Consider the following 20,614-nt stretch of genomic DNA (forward strand, 5'->3'; position numbering starts at 1 on the left):
ACGATATGATCGCGAAGTCTAGAACGGAAGAAGAGCATGTTCAGGTCTTGAAAAGGTTGTTTTTGAGATTAAAGAAATTTCAGCTCAAGCTTAACCCGGCCAAATGCACGTTTGGAGCCAGATCAGGGAAGTTATTAGGCTTCATAGTTAGCAAAAAGGGGATTGAGGTTGACCCAGACAAAGTAAAGGCAATACGAGATTTACCTCCCCCGCGCACTCAGAAGGAGGTTCGAGGTTTCTTAGGGAGGCTGAATTACATTGCTCGGTTCATCTCACAGCTGACAGAGAAATGTGATCCAGTATTCCGGCTCTTAAAGAAACATAACTCGGGCGAATGGGATGAAGAGTGTCAGAGGGCTTTCGATAAGATAAAGCAGTACTTGGCTAATACTCCTGTATTATCACCTCCTAGTCCAGATAGGCCATTGATATTGTATCTGACAGTGTTGGAGAATTCCATGGGGTGCGTATTGGGCCAACATGATGAGACGGGAAAGAAAGAAAGGGCAATATACTATCTCAGTAAGAAATTTACCGATTGCGAAATGAGGTACTCATCAATTGAGAAGTTGTGTTGTGCTCTAATCTGGGCAACCCGAAGACTGAGGCAGTATATGTTGTATCACACGACTTGGTTGATTTCAAAGTTAGACCCTTTAAAATATATGATGGAATCGGCTGCTTTGAACGGGAGAATGGCTAGATGGCAGATCTTGCTCTCAGAATTTGATATAGTATATGTCAGTCAAAAGGCCATAAAGGGAAGTGCAATAGCCGATTTCCTAGCTAGTAGAGCCTTGGAGGACTATGAATCTTTGAATTTCGATTTTCCAAACGAGGATTTGATGTATGTGGCGAATACTGAAGAAAATCCTCAAATGGATCACGTATGGAAGTTAAATTTTGATGGAGCCTCGAATGCTACGGGTAATGGAATTGGGGCAGTCTTGGTATCCCCAAGTGGAGATCATTATCCTGTTGCTAGCAAGTTGGACTTCGATTGTACAAATAACATGGCAGAATATGAAGCATGTATTATGGGCATTCGTGCAGCCATTGAACGGAACATCAAAGTACTGAGAGTATACGGGGATTCAGCGTTGGTGATATACCAACTCAAAGGGGAGTGGGAGACTAGAGATCCTAAGCTAATCGGTTATAGAAAACTAGTTCTTGAATTGGCTGAGGAGTTTGACGATATCACCTTCTATTACCTCCCACGGGAGGAAAACCAAATGGCTGATGCATTAGCTACTCTAGCTTCGATGATTCAGGTGAATAGACTTGAGGCAATGAGGCCTGTTCAGATGAGTATCTCTGAGACCCCGGCTAATTGTTGCAATATTGAGGAGGAGGAAAAAGATGATTGTCCTTGGTATCGGAGTATCTTACAATATGTGAAGAATCGGGAATACCCTGATCAAGCGACAGAGAATGACAAAAGAACTCTGAGAAAGATAGCCATTGAATATGTCTTAGATGGAGAAGTGTTATATAAAAGAAGGAAGGATCAAGTACTGTTAAGATGTGTAGATGCGATAGAAGCCAAGAAAATTTTGGAAGAAGTCCATGAGGGTATTTGTGGAACGCACGCCAGTGGTTTCACGATGGCCAGACAGATCATGAGATTTGGGTACTATTGGCCCACCATGGAAGGAGATTGCATTGATCATGCGAGGAAGTGCCACAAATGCCAAATTTACAGAGACAAAATACACGCGCCTCCTTCACCTCTTCACGTCATGACCTCTCCTTGGCCGTTTTCCATGTGGGGTATGGATGTTATTGGGCCAATATCACCAAAGGCTTCTAATGGGCATCGCTTCATCTTCGTAGTAATTGATTACTTTACCAAGTGGGTGGAGGCTGCTTCATATGCAAATGTCACAAAAGCAGTAGTCAGCAAATTCTTGAAGAAGGAGATCATTTGTCGATATGGGATGCCTGAGAGAATCATATCCGACAATGCGATGAACTTGAATAATAGCACAATAGCTGAAGTTTGTAGCAAATTTAAAATCAAGCATCATAACTCATCGCCGTATCGTCCCAAAATGAATGGTGCAGTGGAGGCGGCCAATAAAAACATTAAAAGGATTGTGGGGAAAATGACTGAAACCTACAAGGATTGGCATGAGAAGCTATCATTTGCTCTCCTTGCCTATCGAACATCTGTTAGAACTTCTACTGGGGCAACGCCTTTTTCTCTGGTTTATGGAATGGAGGCAGTATTACCCATTGAAGTTGAAATCCCTTCTCTACGGGTGTTATCTGAGCTACAGTTGGATGAAGCCGATTGGATCCAATCTCGGTATGATCAGTTGAACCTAATAGAAGAAAAGAGGCTAAGAGCTATTCACCATGGGCAAATGTACCAGAAGAGAATGATGCGAGCCTATAATAAAAAGGTTCGCCCCCGAGAATTTCGTGAAGGGGACTTGGTACTAAAAAAGATTCTTCCTATACAAAAAGATTTTAGAGGAAAATGGATGCCGAATTGGGAAGGCCCTTATGTGGTAAAGAAAGCCTTTTCTGGTGGAGCTTTGATCCTATGTGAAATGGATGGCAAAATTTTACCAAATCCGGTAAACGCAGACTCCGTCAAGAAATACTTCACATGAAAGAAAGGGGAACCAAAGTGAAAACCCGTAAAGGGCGTTTTGCTTCCTAAAAAAAAAAAAAAAAAAAAAACTTTGGAGAGGCTAAGGTGAAAACCCGTAAAGGGCACTTTGAGACCAAAGAGGGCTTGAGTCGAAAACCCGAAAAGGGCGACTCAAGTATTGGGCAGGATTGGAACATCAGGACTTGAACGGATCAAATTTTGATCAGGGACATATGATGATCGTGCTTTACCAATAAGAAAGGATATACAACGTCTTGGAACATTGACAGAGTATTGCAGATCTCCTGAACACATGTCAAACTTAGAAGGGTCTTCGGAAAGTTTGTACAGAGAAACTCAAGCGGCGATAACTGGGGCACCTAGTTCTTATGTGTATTCTTGAAAATACATTTCTTTTATTTTCTTTCTTTCTTCCTTTCCTTTTGTGAAAACGCACATTCTCAATTCACTTCTTTGTTATCTTTCCCTCGCCATCTTTGATGTTTTATTTGAGTTATAATTAGAACTAGCTTTATTCTTATCCATTGTTATGATCTTTTTGCAAACATGTTGCATAGGAATAATGATTAACGAACTAATAAAACTTTCAGGAAAGAAGTTTTGCACATTACTCTGGAAAATTTCTAAATAATATAGGGACCTGAAACATGACTAATGTTTAGAACACGCCATTTTTAAAGGTTGGAAATCTAGGAAGGAAGAGTCTAAATTAAAGACTATCCTTTCAGATTTTGTCGTCTAAACATTGATTGAACAAAATGACAAGCTGTCGTGTTAATTACAAAGCTTAAATGAACAAGCAAGCAATGATCATCAGGCAATAGGAAGAGGTTACCTCGGAGAAAAGAGCCTTCACTTGCGCATAAGACTTTGGTATGACACCTTGAGAATGGTGTAGGAAACCAGAATGGTTCAGATCCTATATCCCCGAATTGTGATAAAGGAGGACAGAGGAAAAGCCACACATTTCCACCCTTAGATTGCTGTGAGAGAATGATGGTACAAATTTTGGCGTCCCAGTGGATATAACTTTGAGGTTTACAATAGGGACAGTCTGGCTAAATGTTTCTTCAGAAAATCAGTCAAGCGAGAAGGCGTTGTAGCACATCAGTCACAAAACCTTGATAAACTTCGAGTAGTGATAACCTAAGCGAGATCATTCTCGGAAAAATAAAATTCTGCATTCATGCAAACACCATTCACATATGTCTAGTTAGGAGCATTTGTTTCATTTTGATCATGTCATCCTAATCATTAGGCATAATTAGGTCTATTATACAGGTCTTATCTCCCTGAGATTACAGTGGAACAGACCAAAGAATTTCAGATCTTATCTCCCTGAGATTACAGCGGAGCAGATCAAAGATAGTAATCCTATCTCCTTGAGATTACAATGGAGCGGATTAAAAGATCTTATCTCTCTGAAGTTACAGCAGAGTAGACCGCATCAGGTCTTATCTCTCTGAGGATTACAGTAGAGTAGACCGGAGAATTTCAGATCTTATCTCCCTGAGGTTACAGTGGAGCAGATTGAAGCCAGAGATCTTATCTCCCTGAGATTACAGCGGAGCAGATCGAAGACACTATCCTATCTCCCTGAAGTTACAGTGGAGCGGATTAAAATAAAGGATCTTATCTCTCTGAGGTTACAGCAGAGTAGATCGCATCAAGTCTTATCTCCCTGAAGTTGCAGTAGAGTGGATTGAAGCAACACGACACATTGGATTGGAATGAAACTACTTGAAGAAGAGAAGCGTCAAGAGAAGTCGAGACTCGACGAGACCGGGCGAAATTGGGCTTTCTTAGTCTTTGCTCTGTTATCGTTACACGACAACGAGCAAAGAGGGGCAGCTGTACAAGCCCAACCAAACTAACCCACAGCCCAATAGCCCAAAATCATCAAAAATAGAAAAAACCCTAACCCTAGCCTCTGACAGCCACTTGCGCCGCACCCAGGCCTGCTGGTCAACCACCCCACCGCCGTTCACCTGCTTTCTGCCATTACCAACTCCACCCACTTGCCTGCAAAATCAGAGAAAGGAATGACAAATAATAGATCAAATATTGTAAACATGGCTATAAAGCCATAACAACCAATGTAAAGAGGGAGGATTTTTTTTGAAAGGAGAAGAAATAGAAACAAAAGAAGGTGGTTACCGATTTGGATCTAAAGGTCTCTTTTAACTTTCACTTCTTTTTACTCTATTTATTTTTTTTTATTTTAAAAATATACGAAAAACAAAAAAAAGAATAAAAAGGAAAGACTTTTACCTTCGCCGGTGGTGCCGGAGCGCTCAGGAGGCCGAGGAGAGTCATCGGAGAGAAAAGGGGGAGATTTTTGATCTCCCCGCCGCCGTACACGGCGGCGCCGGCGCCGGAGGGCGGCGGCCGGTGCGGTGGCTCTCGGCCGGACCCTTGGCCGGCGCTCAGAGAGAAAAGGGGAGGGGGAGAGAGCATTTCGGGTTTTTTTTTTGAAAAGGGGAGAAGAATGAAATTTTTGAAATTTTTTTTGAATATATAGGCGTATGAAACGACGCCGTTTTGGCCCAGCTCCATAACGCCCAAAACGACGTCGTTTTGCTTTGGACCCGCGACCCGACCCGCTCCGACCCGAAGGATCCGCGTGTTTTTAATTTTTGGGCTATTTACGCGCTCAGTCCCTCTGACTTGTGGCGTGTTTCAATTTGGTCCTATTTCGCTATTTCTTTGTTTTTAATTTGACCACAAATTTTTATTTCTGTTTCATTTTAGTCCCCTGAAGCGCCGCGTTTTGAGATTTTGGTCTATTTTCCATTTTGGTCCCTCTCCTTTCCGTGCGTGTTGCAATTTAGTCTTTTTAATCTTTTTTTATTTCGAATTTACCCAGTATTTTTTATTTTACTTCGATTTAGTCCTCTTTTTAGTACTTTGCTATTATTATCATTATTATTATTATTATTATTATTATTATTATAATTATTATCATCTTTACTATTATTAGTATTGGTATTATTGTTGTTTCTTTTATATCTCCATTCGTATTTACTTATGTATCTTTAAATATATATGTCTTATTATTATCATATAAGGGCTTGTATATATACATGTACATATTTTACATATAATTGGTTTAATATATATACGTATACTCATATTTCTTTTTTATATATATCTATATACATATACATATTTTATTTTTATAAGTATATATATTTATATGTATGTATTTATGTATTTTTGTATATTTTAATTTGCATAGACATATACATACATATTTTCAATATATTTTAAACATATATATATAAATTAACGTATTTATTTGTATACATATGTATATTTTCATTATTTTTAAACTTTCATTTGTACATACATATTTTCATGTGTCTACTTTATATATGCATTTCATTATTTTCATATTCCATAATTTTATACACCTATATATATATGTACATATTTTTATATATATGCATATTTTTTTTTCTTTTTTAAAATATACTTTATATATATTGTAATTTATGAATACACACATATTTTATTTTTTGTCTATACATATAAATATATATAAATCCCTTTACATTTTAATTGTATTCACTATTTATTTAGTTCACTTTCATTATTGTTTTGAACGAATGTTTAATTTGTTTGTTTATATACATTGTTATTTTATATGATTGTAGGTTTGACTTTTATTTATTTTATATTGTTGCTATTGCTCGTATCATTTTTACACTTTTGTATTCATTATGATTTTGTCATGTATAACAATGTAATTTGCTTTCACATTTTTACTACGACTTCATGTTTTTATTTCACTCGATAATAAAATTTGTTTAAAAAAAATGATATTTTATGTTTAGATTCGAGGAGGATCGTACCCTAACTTACTGGGTTTCGATTTCCACAATAAATCTAAACACACTAATCTTTTCAAACTCAAGTTTTGAAACGATCTCGGGAATTAAGAAAAGATCGTGTCCTAACTTACTGGGCATGATCCCTTTCCTAAACCCGAGATAATAAAATATCTTTTAAATAAGCATTTTTCATCCGCGTATCGGGAATTTGAGACATTGTGTCCTAACTTACTGGATATGATTCTCTTTCTCGAATAATGTGAAATATTCCCTTTTTCCTGAAAATTTTCAACGTTTTAATACAAGGATCGTATTTTTAAATTCTTTTTGAGTTTTTAATTTTCGACACCAGGACATTAAGTAATCAACCAGGTACCAATTTTGGGCGTATCGAGGGTGCTAACCCTTCCTCGTGCGTAACCGACTCCCGAACCCGTTTTTCTGAATTTCGCAGACCAAAATCGTTGTTTTAATAAAAATTAAATTGTTTATTAAAAACAACCACTTTTCGAGGTGGCCCGATCACACCTCATCAAAAAAAGATTGGTGGCGACTCCCGTTTTCATTCTTTTTTTCAAAATCCAAGTCGACCACGTTTTCATCCAAAAAAATGGTGTCAACACTCATTTTAGTAGTTTGCTCGGATATTGAACGTGATTTCAAATATAATATAGAACATAATTAAATTCCATGGATTAAATTGCAAATATGTGTTAACATATTATAGAAGAGGGTAGGCAATAGGCTAATAGCCTTGTACCCCCAATGATAAATATGCCTTTTAAAAATAAGATTATTCAATGTTTATGATTCTTAAAAAATATTATTTTAGCTTCATCTTAGATTTTACTTATTGTTTTTTTAATAATTTGAACCGTATTTTTAAAAGATATAAACTGATATTTAACATCTTGATTAATACATTATTATTAAAATGTTTTTGAAGTGTTTATAACAATTATTCAAACATATTATAAAAAAAAAACTTAATTATCCAAATTTAAGTAATCTAGAAGACGTGAATAATAAGCATATTGGTTGCATTCCATTATAAGTTAAAACAAGAACAAAAATACAAGAGTTAGTGAAATGTAAGGAATTTCGGCCGCATTATTTGAAGCTTTAAGTCAAAAAGAGAGACAGTCTCTTTCTTTTGGTCCCTTCTCTCCACCCACCATTTCCTTTTACTTTGCTTCTTCATTTCTACTTATTCTTCTCATTGCATTAATAAAAATAAAATTAACATTTGCTCCTTTTAAAATATAAAAATAAAAAGGAAGTGTTAGAGGAAGGCCAACTCTTGGAGAAAATTCTTGGAAGTTTTGTTCTAATTAGATGGTATTATCTTTAGTAAGGGTTTTGTTTATTGATATATTATCATTTGGGGCTAAGTGCTCTATATGTTGTTCGACAAGTGTTCAAATCTCGTTAAGAGCATATGTTGAGATTTCTTTACTAGGTAACATGTGTGCATGTACTATCCACTTCTTTAGACATCCAATGAGATGTTCCTACTCTATTGAACTTGTAGTTTCTTCAAGCACTTATGCTATCAGCAAAGTCGAGAGGCAAAACTCCCACCAAAGACAATACCAGACGTTAAGGGTGATATCAGTTTGGTTCGGTCGAATTTTTTGAATTTTTTTATCGTCCATCATAATTAGCTTCAACTTAGTTTGATTCTCGATTTTTTATACTATTTTTTTTTTGTTTTAGAATTTTAGACTTATTTTGACAAAATGAACTTTATTTCATGGTTGTTGAATATTATTTTACAAAATCTCATAGCATTTTTCATGAATATTTCTAAAAACAATAATTCTTTAAGAACTTTTAAATTGTTTTCATTGTTTTAAATATAAAGTAATTACTTTTGTCATGAAATTAAAATTTATTATATATTAAATAAAAAATAAACTTTGATTTTGGAAAATTGTAATTTTTAAGCTTACAATCCATTAACCGTCTAAACAACTCTATCTAAGTTGGTTTTCAATTTTTTTATTCAACTGTACCAAATATATTCAAGGATCTACCGATTTTTGACAAATGACACTTTAAATATTTCTCTTGAATGAATCAAAAAATATCATAAAGTTGAAAAAGGAAACCTTGGTCTAAAAGGCAAATAATGTTTATAAGAAAACTTAAAGAGGAAAACTAATAAAAAGTTGAGAAGTAAGAGTATAAAGTGAAATGGTGTGGAAAAAATATCAATTTTGAAAAAAAAAAAACGTGATTCATTTAATTAGACCAAATTATAGAAATTAATGTTCTCTAATTTCTTTCTCTTAATGTGAACATGAATTGTAATATTATTGTGTCATTTTTATGATTAAAACATTAATTACTTGGTTATTTAATTATATATATTTCATATTAGATTTACAATTTGATACATGATTTAGTGTAATTGTATATATAAAATTTTCATTGTGGTTCAAATGTATACATAAAATTTTAATTTTGATTTAATCATATACATTCAAATAAATAAATATATTAATTTATTTCTATATTGGGCAAATATAATTATATGTGTATGCACATAAAACGATACATAACAGTACTTGTCAGAATTGAATCAAATTAAAAGTTTACATCACAAAATAAGTTAATAATATTTAATGCATTGGGCTTGACAACACGACATATTAATTATAATTATAATGTTTTCTCAAGTTTTGAGTCTAGAATTTAGGGTTTAGTTGGAGGTGGATACAAGAGAGGCGGGAAGGAGTTTTGACCCCAAAATGATCAAATTATAAATTAATATAGGGAAAATTTATGCTTTGACTCCCATAATGAAAAAAGAAATTCTATTCAATCTTTTAAAAAAAATTATAAAACCATAATTTAATGTATGATAAAAAAATATATTTGACATCTTAAGATTTTATAATTTAATTTTGACTCCCTAAAAAAAATCTAGATTCGCTCTTGGGTCTAGCGATCATATTATATTTTGAGTTTAGAGGAAAGATTTTTTTTTTTCGAAACAAAAATTTAGGATTTAAGATTTAAAGTATGTTAAAGAAAAAAAAAAGATGTCTTAAAATTTCTTTGTATGCTTCTATTTTTATTTAATTTCTTCAGCTTTTCCAATTGAAGTCAAAAGAAGTATATGAAAATGGGAACAGAATCCGAGTTGGGAACTCATTGGTGGTTGACAATTAAAATCCATCTCAGTCTCACAACAAACCTATTAGAATAAAATGTTATATTAAAAGTGGATTCAATTTATAGTAAAAAACACAAGTGTTAGGTATCGTATAGCATCAGCTATGGCTAATTGTTTTCTTAACAAAATACCACACAGTAGCAAAGTTTAAAAAAACTTTTTTTGAGAGTATATTTTTACGATATGTATTTATAATTTAAAAAAAATTAAATTAATTTTTTATTATTTTAAGAAACTGAAGTGAAATTTTACTATTATTAATTTAAAATTCGAAAAAAAATTCATATTAAAGAGTCGAGCTCTACTTGCCCTTTGACTTGGATACCACCAAATTTTCACATGATTTAGGGAAAGATACTATTTTTTTTAGAGTTCTAAATGAGCTTTTATACCCAAAATTAAAATTTTCTGATTCGAGTGCACAACTTTGAATCTAATGGTATGTAATTTAGAAGGTTGAGTGAGAGAATAAAATCGAGAAACACGTGGATGGGTTTTTTTCGCATGTAAAAAATCATGGTTACTCAAACCCAATTAAATTTTATTCTGAATTAATTTATAATTATTTTGGAAATTTTTATTATGTAAAATCAATATTTTATATTTAGAATAGTGAAAATAATTTAAAATACTATATCATTTTTTTTCAAATATACATATTAATTGTTTTTTATTTACTTGAAATTTTAAAAAATATATTTAAAATTTACCAAATAATATTTAAAAATCATTAAAAAAACTTTTTTTCAAAATAAAATTAAAAAATCCCACACTCTAAAATTAATATGAAAAACTGAGAACTAAATTGAATTATCTTAGTTCATAAAATTCAAAAAACTGAAAACAACCCAACTCAACTCTAACAATTCACATGGTTGAATTGAATTGTGACTTTAAAAAATATAAATACCAAAATTGACCTAGTTTAGGGATAAAAAATTATAGGGTAAAATATATTAATTATTTTTAAATTTTGTTTAAAATTACATTTCGGTTCTCAACTTTTAAAAGTTACATAATAGTCACTAACGTTATCAAATTATTACAATTTTATCACTCAGTTTATAACTTTCATTAAAAAAAATAATATTGCATCTTAAGTCAATGGGTTAATAGTTAATTTGGTCCTTAAGTTATAGTTAAAAAAATTATTTTTATGTTTTTAAAATTGTAGAGAATACCAAAATGTTCTATTATACTGTTTGGGTTCTTTGATAAGTTTCAATTTTTTAAAATTCGATATATATTTTTGAATTTATAATTCAAAGTACCCAACTTTTCTAAAACCATTATTTATTTTCTATAACTTCAATACTAAATTGAGTGCGATTTTTAGTAACTTCTAGTTTTAGAATTTTGAATTTTTAAAATTTATAATACAAAGTGTTATTCTCCTAATCTAAACACACCTTTTTCTTCTCTCAAATTTCAAGTTAAGATTTTACTTTTAGCTATAAATAAAACATATATATTATTTTTAATGATATTGGAAGAATAGAGTTGACGTTGATTTGCATTTAAAAAAAAAGAAAGATGAAAATGAAGAGAGTATAAAACCACAAAGTAAATTAAAAAACAAGTATGATCAAAGTGAATAGGTATTTAATGGTTTTCTTTGTATGAAAGTTCAAAGATTGTGATCTTTTATGAGATTAGATGTGGAAAAGTTAGCTACAAAAATCTTTTTTTGTTCTTGCTTCAATTGATTTTTATATGATTCTTTTTATTTATCCTTACATTTAAAAAAAAATAAAATTACAATGATTCTTAAGAAAAATTTGAAAATATCAAAATAATTTTTTAACTATAACTCGGAGACTAAATTAACTATTAACCCTTTGATTTAAGATGTAATGTTAGTTTTTTAAACGGAAGTTAAAACGTTAATAATTATTATGTAACTTTTTAAAATTAGATAAATGAAATTTAATTTTAAATAAAATTATATGATACCATTTTTTAATGATAAGTGTATTTAATAAAAGTAGTATATATTAGATGCAGAAAATGGATGGAGGAGCCGCGCATCATATTTGGGTTCACATTCAACATTCAACAACCAACAATTTTGTTTTTTTATTAAAGAAAAACAACATGTGACTATTTAACTTCAGCTCACCTATTTATTCTATTTTTATTTAATTATTGTTTTAAACCAAGCTTTGAATCAATTGCCTCATGTTTGATATTCAATCAATTGGCATTTAAATTTAAATATATACAATCTATTTTTAATTCAAAATTATGATGTCTTTTGTAACAAAAATTATTATTTTTTATTTTTCTAAAATATAATGATAAATAATATATTTCATTTAAAATATAAAAAAATTAATACTTAATTCACTAACCATATAAATTGTAGTAATAAAGAAAAAAAAACTTAGGCAATGTGAAATAATATTGCCCGATAATTAATTGGGCTGAGTGGAACTCAATTCCACCACATGCGAATGGGGGTTATGTTATCATCGTAGTTGATTTTTATATTCTAGTTTATCCACCACACACACACACATACATATATATATATATTGTACTTATAACTGTAACTTTAAAAAAATCAAAATAAAAACCTTGAAAAATTATTAATTTAAAACCATGTGAAAAGTTGTACTTAAATTATACGTAATTAATATAAAGTCGGTAAATGGTCCATTTATATCATGCATGTTAAATGATCCATTTATATCATGCATGTTTTCAACAGGGTAAAGTTAAAACTATCTTTTGAGAAACCAAAATTAAATTATATATTTTTATTTTATCATTTTAATAGTTTATATTTTATAAATTTTAGAAGATTAAATCAATTTTTTTATCATTTTTAAGGGATTAATGTAATTTTATCATTACTAATTTAAAATTTTATAAATTATAAAGAGCCTAAATGAAAAGTTTTCCATGAGGTCGAGGGCTTCCAAACTCTCTTAAAATGTACTCCTGGTTTTTAACTTTATACATTTGACTTTTTTTTGGATTAATGCTACAATTATAATATTAAGTACAAAAATGAAAATTTAAATATATCTAAACTCAAATAAAAATTCACATAATACATAATAAAATTCAAACTTGAAAACTTAAAAATAATATGTATTATAGATATAATATCAATGCGTTTAAAAGATACTACGTATGTAGTTAAAAGAAAACATATGTTGTCATATGTTAAGCTATTGATTGAATTAATATCATGAATCAATTACACATCAACTTAATTAATTAATAGTTAAAATACCATAACTTTGCATATTAAATTATATTACTTTAAAGGTATTTTTTATTTTTATTTTTATATATTTAAAATGAATACACATAAGACATGATCTTCAATTCCTCTACCATTTCAATCAAAATCTCATTTATTTTTATATCATTTTTTAATAAATATATATTTAGTACATAATTTTATTTTTCACACACATTGCAAATATGAACATCATGATCTAATATTTGTTATATCATTTTAATATGCTTATGCATATTTCTATAAAAGTACTATGAAAGCCCCTATACTAGGAGTAAGAATCGAATTGCATTTTTTTCCTCTATTAAAACTGAAAAAATTATCCGTTAAATCAAAAAATAAATCAATCTTTCTGTTAAAATTCAATCCATTTCTATTGTTAAAAACTAGCCATTGTACGTCAGCATGATATACTTGTACCACGTCACATATCAGTATTTAGTTATTCCGTCAACCACACACATTTAAACTAACATGGTCTAATTTAACTGAACCAAAAAAGTCTAGAAAAGAAATTGAAAGACCCAAAAACAATATTTGCTAAAAAGTGTAGAAAACTAAATTAGCTTTATAAACTTTAAATTTTTTAAACAATTCATGTTCTAAGCAATTTGGATGTAAAATTTCAAATCCATCATTAACTAAAAGCATTTTACATCCAACAAATAATTAAACATTTACAGAAAAAACAATTTTACAAGATCCTAAAAGAAGAAAAAGACATTTTAAAATTCAATAATTGTTTCACAACACATTCAACTAAATAATTAAGGAAGAACAGATTGAACAGAAGGCAAAATCGACCACCACAGGATACAAGAAATAATACCAGATAAGTAGATCAATCAATGCTACAATACAAGGCAAACAACCAAGATCCAATAATATAATAATAAAACTTGAGAGAGGGGCAAAAAAAATGGCTGCCAATCATTTAGAAAGTTAGCTACATTCATCTACTTTAGTAGGTACTGAAAGATTGGTTTCCAACATAAATGATAGATCATGCATTTGTGACATCAATACCTCTATTTCATCAGCTTTTGAACCTCCGGTTGTTGCATTGGAGAAATCTTCATCAGCCATCCTGAAACATGTGAAAGCAAATATGAGATATCTCCTCAGATTTTCAGATCTTCCCATATTTGTGGAGTCGTCACCCCGTACCTTAGAAAAAAAGGGATAAATATAAAAACTGTACATGAACTTTAATCCAAAGTGCATTGTCATACATGAACTTTGATTTGGTGCAATTTTATATGTGAAATTTTAATTTAATTTAATTTTCACAAATCACGAATAATATTATTGAATTAGCACCATTTTATGTTGATATATTACATTCACAAACAATTATATTAATCTTGTATGAAAATAAATGAATGTATTCATTTTTTTAAATGTGTACAATTGAATCGAAATCAAAATTTCATGTATATAATTGCACCAAAATCAAAATTCATGTTTCAAATTACATATTGAACCATAGTTCATGTATAAATTTGATATTTATCCCTGGAAAAAATAGGAGTCCAGTCACCATATAAATCTAACAAAACATGTCCTCTAACCATTTTCAACATCCATAATTTTTATTCTTGGTTTATGTGTCGATTTGGCCTCTAAATTATCCACGTTCTCTCACCTTGATATCTAAACTTTTCTTGTCCAACTTTGGTACTTGAAACTATAACTTTCGTCTCAATTTACACCAAAAAATAAAAAGTTGCCAATAGGAACTTGACACGTGACACATTCTTATTGGATGCAAATAATTTTTGGGATAAGATGAGACAAATGAAAGTTCAAGTACAAGAAAAGGAATATAGTTCAAGAGTTAAAAGCCTTTTTTTTTTCTAGAAGTTAGATCAGCATTTAGCAAGATACTCAGAGTCTATTTCTAATTTGGCTTTGTGAAAATAATCATTCTAGTTACTCTCTAGAGTTCTACCTGTTTTGCATTGTTTGTTCTGCCCAATATATTCTCTCAAATATTCCAAATAACCATAAAATAATTGAGCAAAAACTAATCATTTGTAATTACCACAATGAAATAGAATGTTCAGTTTAGGATAATGACATAAAACAGTTAGTAGGATAATTTAAATATTCAGTTCTGTAGGAAGGAAACTGACAGAGTAAACATACGTACCTGGCTGAAATAGGAGCTTCAGGCCAGATGATATCGATGTCGGTTGAGCCATTTTGATTACTGAATGCCCCTGAAAACAAATCAGTTTGTTTTGAAGAATTACTCAAAGGGTCTTTTGCACCAGTTGAGCTAGTAAAATCATTCCAGGCAGACAAGTCGTTATTATCATCAATAGTAATGGCTTGTTTTGAAGAATCACTGAGAGGATCTTGCTTAGTTGTTGAGCTTTTGAAATCAGACCAATCACTGAACAAATTGTCTGTTTCCTCAATCGATTTTTCATCAGGTGCCTTCTTGTTGCCTGTTAGCAATTGATCATCTGGAAACCAGTTAACATCAATGGAGGAAGAATTATGAACACTCTTAGCTTTTCCGGAATCCATGATATCACCAGTTGCACCCAAGTTTTCAGCTTGATGAGTTAACTTTGAGCTCGAATTACTCCATAGATCATCCTGAAGCCAGCTGTTTGCATTAGACGCGTTGGAGCTATCTTTTGCTTTCATGTCAAATAAATCATTTCCAGATGCAAAAACCGTATCAATGTGATCAGATAGACCAAGTGAGGAACCTACAAAAGGATCAGATGCTATGGATCCCACACGATTATTTTTAGAATTAGCAGATTGGAAGTCAGTGTCCCATCCCGAAAAGGGGTCACTATTCTTTTCTTCAGTAGTACTAGTATGGATGCCATGTTCATTCGAAGAACTTATTGAAGAATTCAGGATGCTCGAACTTTTAAAATCATTCCAAGCTCCAAACGAATCTTCATCATTGGTTACACTATTTATATTTGCTAATATCTCACCATCCTTATTACCCACATTCTTGTCGAATTGCTCAGTATGATGAACCGTCTTTGAGGTGGAATTACTCCATAGATCATCCTGAAACCAATTACTACTGTGGGATGAAGTTGTGTTATCTACTGGTTTTCCCTGAAACGAGTCTCCTGTTCCAAAGACACTATCCATGTGAGTAGAAAGATCGGCAGAAGAACCTGCAAAATGATCAAAAGATTTGGATACCTCATGGTGAGTTTCAAAAATAGTAGATTCAGAGCCAGCCTCCAATCCAGAAAAAGAATCACCACCTTTTTCATTCATTGACTTCAAGCCATCGGCATCCTGATCCGAAGAACCTTGTGCATTAGTGGAACCCGTAAAATCATTCCAATCATCATCGTCATTAATAGTTCTTTCACCAAGGGTATTGCTGATGCTGCTTTGAGCTTGATCACCCGAAGTGAAATTACTCTTCAAATCACCTTGAAACCAGTCAGTCGTTTTGGATTCCGATGAAGTTTGATTGCCTTTATCTTTTCCATCAAATAAATTCGTACCCTGCCCGACAACCGCATCATCAATGTCGGAAGAAATACCTTTCGAAGAACTTGCAAAAGGATCAAACGACATGGTGCTAATAGCACCGTGATCATCCGACTGAAATTCAGCCTGCCAACCAGAAACAGCACCACGCGATTCATGGACATTACTTCCAGTAAAACCGGTCCCTTTCTTTACCGCCGATGTCCCTTCCGAGGGAATTGAAGCAGAACCCTCTTTTCTTTCAACTAAAAAATCATCCTCAACATCAAATCCAGCCAAATTCAAAGGATTACTCTTTCTCAAACCAGATTCAAATCCCTTAAACTCCACATCATTCCACTTTATTTCTAATCCCAAAATATCAGATAACGCAAACTCCTCTCCACTTCCTTTATCCTTTCCATCCCCATCTAAAGACTCCCCCACATTTTCCTACAATACCAAAATTTCACCCAATAAAAGAAAATCCAAAAAAACTAAAACAATAAAACCCATCATTCTATTACAATTAAATTACATAAACAAATAAAAAAATAACAGAAAACAGTGACTTACAGATCCATCCAAGTTAAGTGAGTGAAGGAACCATCGGTACCCAGAAGTAGACTGGAATTTGATCGGCGGAGGCGGTGTCTCGGTGGGGCGTTTGCCGCAGAAAATACAAAGGATGGAATCGGAGCCTCGGAGGAGACGAGATTTGCAGTGGATGCAACGGCGGCGAGGTGAATCGCTGGTCGAGTGAAACAAAGGGAGACCGGGAAGCGATGGGTCGGTCGAATCATATGAAGGTACGTTGGCTTGCTTGCGAAGTGAGATCTGGAGTTGGGTTATTAAATCTTTAGGGATTTCAATAGCCATTTTTTTTTCTTTGAATTTTTTTTTAACGATCTTCTAGTTCTCTCAGTTTTGTTGTGTAATATCTGATCTCATCAGCATCGATTTTTTTTTTCATTTCAACGGTGAGCCGATGAATAACGAACCGGTGGTGCAGGAGATTTGGTTCGTAAAGTACGGTGTCGTTTTTCTAAACAGGTTTTTTCTTCCTAGTCTTGGGGTTGTATTGGGGTTTCTAGGAACGGCCCAATTTCGAGTTGGATCTTATGTTTTAAATTTTAGTCTAATTTTATTGGATTACTAAAATTTTTTTTTAGAAAAGATACAAAATAATCACTTAATTATTTAAGTTTATTTTTTTTGTTACAATTATCTGCTGGCAAACAATAATAAATTTTAATATTGACATAATAATGATTTTAACCTTTAATATTTATACATTGTATCAACTTAGTCTTGATTCTAAAAAATCAAATCCTCGTCATTTATCTGTTAATCATTTCAAAGTTAAGGGTAGTTCAAGTTTTTTATTCGATTAATTTCACATTTGTATCAATACTTAGGTTTAAGTTCAACATAGGCATAATGATTTATTTAAGTCTTTAACTTTAAAAAAACAATTTTATCTCTTCATTTAACTTTTTTTAATTGTTGAACTTACGTTGTTTGTCAAATCATTTTAAAATAGATGGAAAAGTTAATATCTATTACCTTTTACTGACGTGACATTCACGTGTATGCCACATAAATGATTAATTAATTTTTTAAAATTAAAAATTATTAAAAATTATTAAAATTATTTAAAAAACATAAAATTTGTAAAATTTATTTAATTATATTCTATAATTTTTATTAGAATGTTTAAAATTTTTTAATTAATTGTTTATATGATATACACATACGCGATCACGTGAATAAAGTTAATAAACATTAATTTTTTTCATTCATTTCAAAATGTTTTGACAAAAAAAATTAGTTTAAAGATTAAAAGAAAAAAATAATAAAAAACTAAAATTATTTTATCTGTAAAATTAAAACATCAAATAAATTATTATACATTTGTTTTTTATGATGAAATTCGAGTAAATGGGATCGAATATTCAAGGTAAAGGCCGTATTTACTTACCGTAAGACAGGCTTGTCGGTGCACGGCCCAAGCCAGCCATGACCCTACGCGTTTAAGCCACAACAGTTTCGTACTCTCTTCAAAACAAAAACAACTGTCAAAACATCGTTGAATAATAACTAGTAATCGAAGTTCAAAACAAATCAACTTTCGATTTGACATTTCCCCACTTTTTTTTCTTAACCTCAAATCGATCTCTGAATCTATACAAAAAAAGCTAACCAAAATCTATCTCCATTTCAATTTCGCACTGAACCCAAAAAAACCAGAGTCCCTTTCTCAGAAAAGAGATGACAATGAACCATGCGGCAGCGGTGAAGGTGGGGTTAGGTTTACTAGGTCTATGTTTATTCGGCTACATAGTTGGTCCACCACTATACTGGCATCTCATGGAAGGCTTGGCTGCCGTCAGCCGTACTTCCAACACTTGCCCACCGTGTCTTTGTGATTGTTCTTCTCAGCCACTTCTCACACTCCCTGAAGGTATATTTCCAGATCTGGGTTCGATCTCGTCTCTTCAACCATTTTTTTTCTTCCTTTCAATTTTTATTTGACTTATCTTGGATTTCATCAATTTCCCAAGCTCGAAATTTACACCCATGGTAGTATAACAACGTAGTTTGGTCGATCTGAAATCAATTTTTCTTAAAGAATATTTTATCGAAGGAAAGATCTTTTTAACTTAACACACTATTGGTTTTGTATTAGCATTCATCGTGTTACTTGCTCTGCAATTTTATTGTTTATTTTCTTTTTTTTATTGGTCCAAATCTATGCTAATTTTGTGATTTCTGTCTTTAATTTGTGCAGGACTGAGCAATGCTTCCTTTGCAGGTTAGTTTCCACTTTCTATATGATGGATATATATATAGCCACAAGGGCTTAGGTTGAAGTCAAACTGAGTCGGACCTAGGGGTGTAATCAAGCCAAATCGATCTCAAGTTTGATTCAAAGTTAAAAGTTTGATATTCGGCTTGAACTTGATTGAACATTTAGCTCAAGCACTCTGCTTGAGATATAATTAAGTTTGATTATCAATTTTCGTACTCAAGTCCAAATTTGAGCTCGATTAAGCTCTTAGCTCGATAAGAGCTCTAAGCATTACTAGCTCAAATTTGATTTCATTGATGATAACTCAAGTTCAGCTTGATAATTACCAAATTGAGTTCTTAGTTTTTTCTGAAGTTGAACTTGAATAACTTATTAGCACCAATATCTCATTTCCATCCTAATCAGACCCCATTTCAAGGGCAAACTCTCACGTAGCTGTTTTGTTTTTTAATTCATAAGTTTTAAGTTGAAAGCTTTTCTTAAATGAACATCAAATTTCTTGCCACTTGCATTTTTTTTCCTTTGATGTGATTGAATGCAAAGGCAACATTGCTCTATATATGATCGATTTGTGGTGCTGCTATGTTTTCTGAGATTATCGTTTTCTTGTGCTAATTAAAGAAATGTATGAACTACGAAGTAAACGATTTATTCTAGGGTGATATTAGTCCATTTAGATTCTTTTATATGGTCAGTGAATTAAAGGTTGAATTTAAATATTCTGCAGATTGTGCAAAGCACGACCCGGAAGTGACCGAGGATACTGAAAAGAACTCCGCAGAACTTTTAACGGAGGAACTGAAGCTAAGAGAAGCTGAAGCTTTGGAAAGTCAGAGACGGGCCGACATGGCATTACTCGAGGCTAAGAAGATAGCATCACAGTACCAAAAGGAAGCAGACAAGTGCAATTCAGGTATGGAAACATGTGAAGAAGCAAGGGAGAAAGCTGAAGCAGCACTGGTAGCTCAGAAGAAATTGACAGCAATGTGGGAAACACGAGCTCGTCAAAAAGGGTGGAGAGAAGGGGTTGCCAAATCTCATACAGACTCGTAAGGTAAAAATTCAAGCTGTCTAAATGATCTGTCATTGCCTCGTAAAAGAATTTCAAACAAGAATTCCAGAGTTAATCCTATAGGTAGTCTTTAAGTATAGTTACCCTTGTTTTCTATGGAGCCAAACATCATCATCCATTAAAAAGGCCCAAACCTGTTCGTGTTCTCGGTGAGTTGTTGCTCTTGTAAGATCATTTTTAATTCTTTCGGCACTCCTGTAAGACTCTTAAAAATTATTGTGATTCTTCTTATGGAGAAAAGAAAAGTTGGACTACAAAACTTGTTTATAGTTCTATTGGAAATTTTCTTGAACACTACTTTCCAATGCATAATCATAATATACATTAATCACAATCATGAGTTATATAGGGTAAAGTACCATGTAGGTCCCATGCTAGGAG

The 20,614-nt window shown here is 32.1% G+C and overlaps 2 protein-coding genes across 2 annotated transcripts; one reads left to right on the forward strand and one right to left on the reverse strand.

The window, feature by feature from the left end:
* Window positions 1-13,746: 13,746 nt before the first annotated feature.
* On the reverse strand, window positions 13,747-17,357 carry LOC107937312 (serine-aspartate repeat-containing protein F). Its single transcript, XM_016870177.2, has 4 exons — window positions 16,926-17,357; window positions 16,136-16,802; window positions 15,040-16,042; window positions 13,747-13,974 (listed from the first exon to the last, which is right to left on the reverse strand). Exons 1-4 carry the CDS (start codon window positions 17,226-17,228, stop codon window positions 13,830-13,832), a joined length of 2,118 nt encoding a protein of 705 aa, XP_016725666.1. The 5' UTR covers window positions 17,229-17,357; the 3' UTR covers window positions 13,747-13,829.
* Window positions 17,358-18,349: 992 nt separating this feature from the next.
* LOC107937310 (uncharacterized) lies at window positions 18,350-20,487 on the forward strand. Its single transcript, XM_016870174.2, has 3 exons — window positions 18,350-18,813; window positions 19,141-19,164; window positions 19,889-20,487. The coding sequence occupies exons 1-3, from the start codon at window positions 18,621-18,623 to the stop codon at window positions 20,212-20,214; spliced, it is 543 nt and encodes a 180-aa protein (XP_016725663.1). The 5' UTR covers window positions 18,350-18,620; the 3' UTR covers window positions 20,215-20,487.
* The last annotated feature ends 127 nt before the right edge of the window (window positions 20,488-20,614 follow it).

This window comes from Gossypium hirsutum, chromosome A07, assembly GCF_007990345.1.
Source record: "Gossypium hirsutum isolate 1008001.06 chromosome A07, Gossypium_hirsutum_v2.1, whole genome shotgun sequence".
Taxonomy (NCBI): Eukaryota; Viridiplantae; Streptophyta; class Magnoliopsida; order Malvales; family Malvaceae; genus Gossypium; species Gossypium hirsutum.

What these genes read in the sequence shown, in the direction of transcription:
- LOC107937312 (XM_016870177.2), bottom strand. Translation starts at nt 17,228, where the DNA reads ATGGCTATTGAAATCCCTAAAGATTTAATAACCCAACTCCAGATCTCA. An exon ending in CACTTAACTTGGATGGATCT is followed by an intron (nt 16,803 to 16,925) that starts GTAAGTCACTGT and finishes TTGGTATTGTAG; the next exon opens with GAAAATGTGGGGGAGTCTTT. An exon ending in GAAGTCAATGAATGAAAAAG is followed by an intron (nt 16,043 to 16,135) that starts GTGGTGATTCTT and finishes ATCATTTTGCAG; the next exon opens with GTTCTTCTGCCGATCTTTCT.
- LOC107937310 (XM_016870174.2), top strand. Translation starts at nt 18,621, where the DNA reads ATGACAATGAACCATGCGGCAGCGGTGAAGGTGGGGTTAGGTTTACTA. An exon ending in ACTTCTCACACTCCCTGAAG is followed by an intron (nt 18,814 to 19,140) that starts GTATATTTCCAG and finishes TAATTTGTGCAG; the next exon opens with GACTGAGCAATGCTTCCTTT. An exon ending in GAGCAATGCTTCCTTTGCAG is followed by an intron (nt 19,165 to 19,888) that starts GTTAGTTTCCAC and finishes AATATTCTGCAG; the next exon opens with ATTGTGCAAAGCACGACCCG.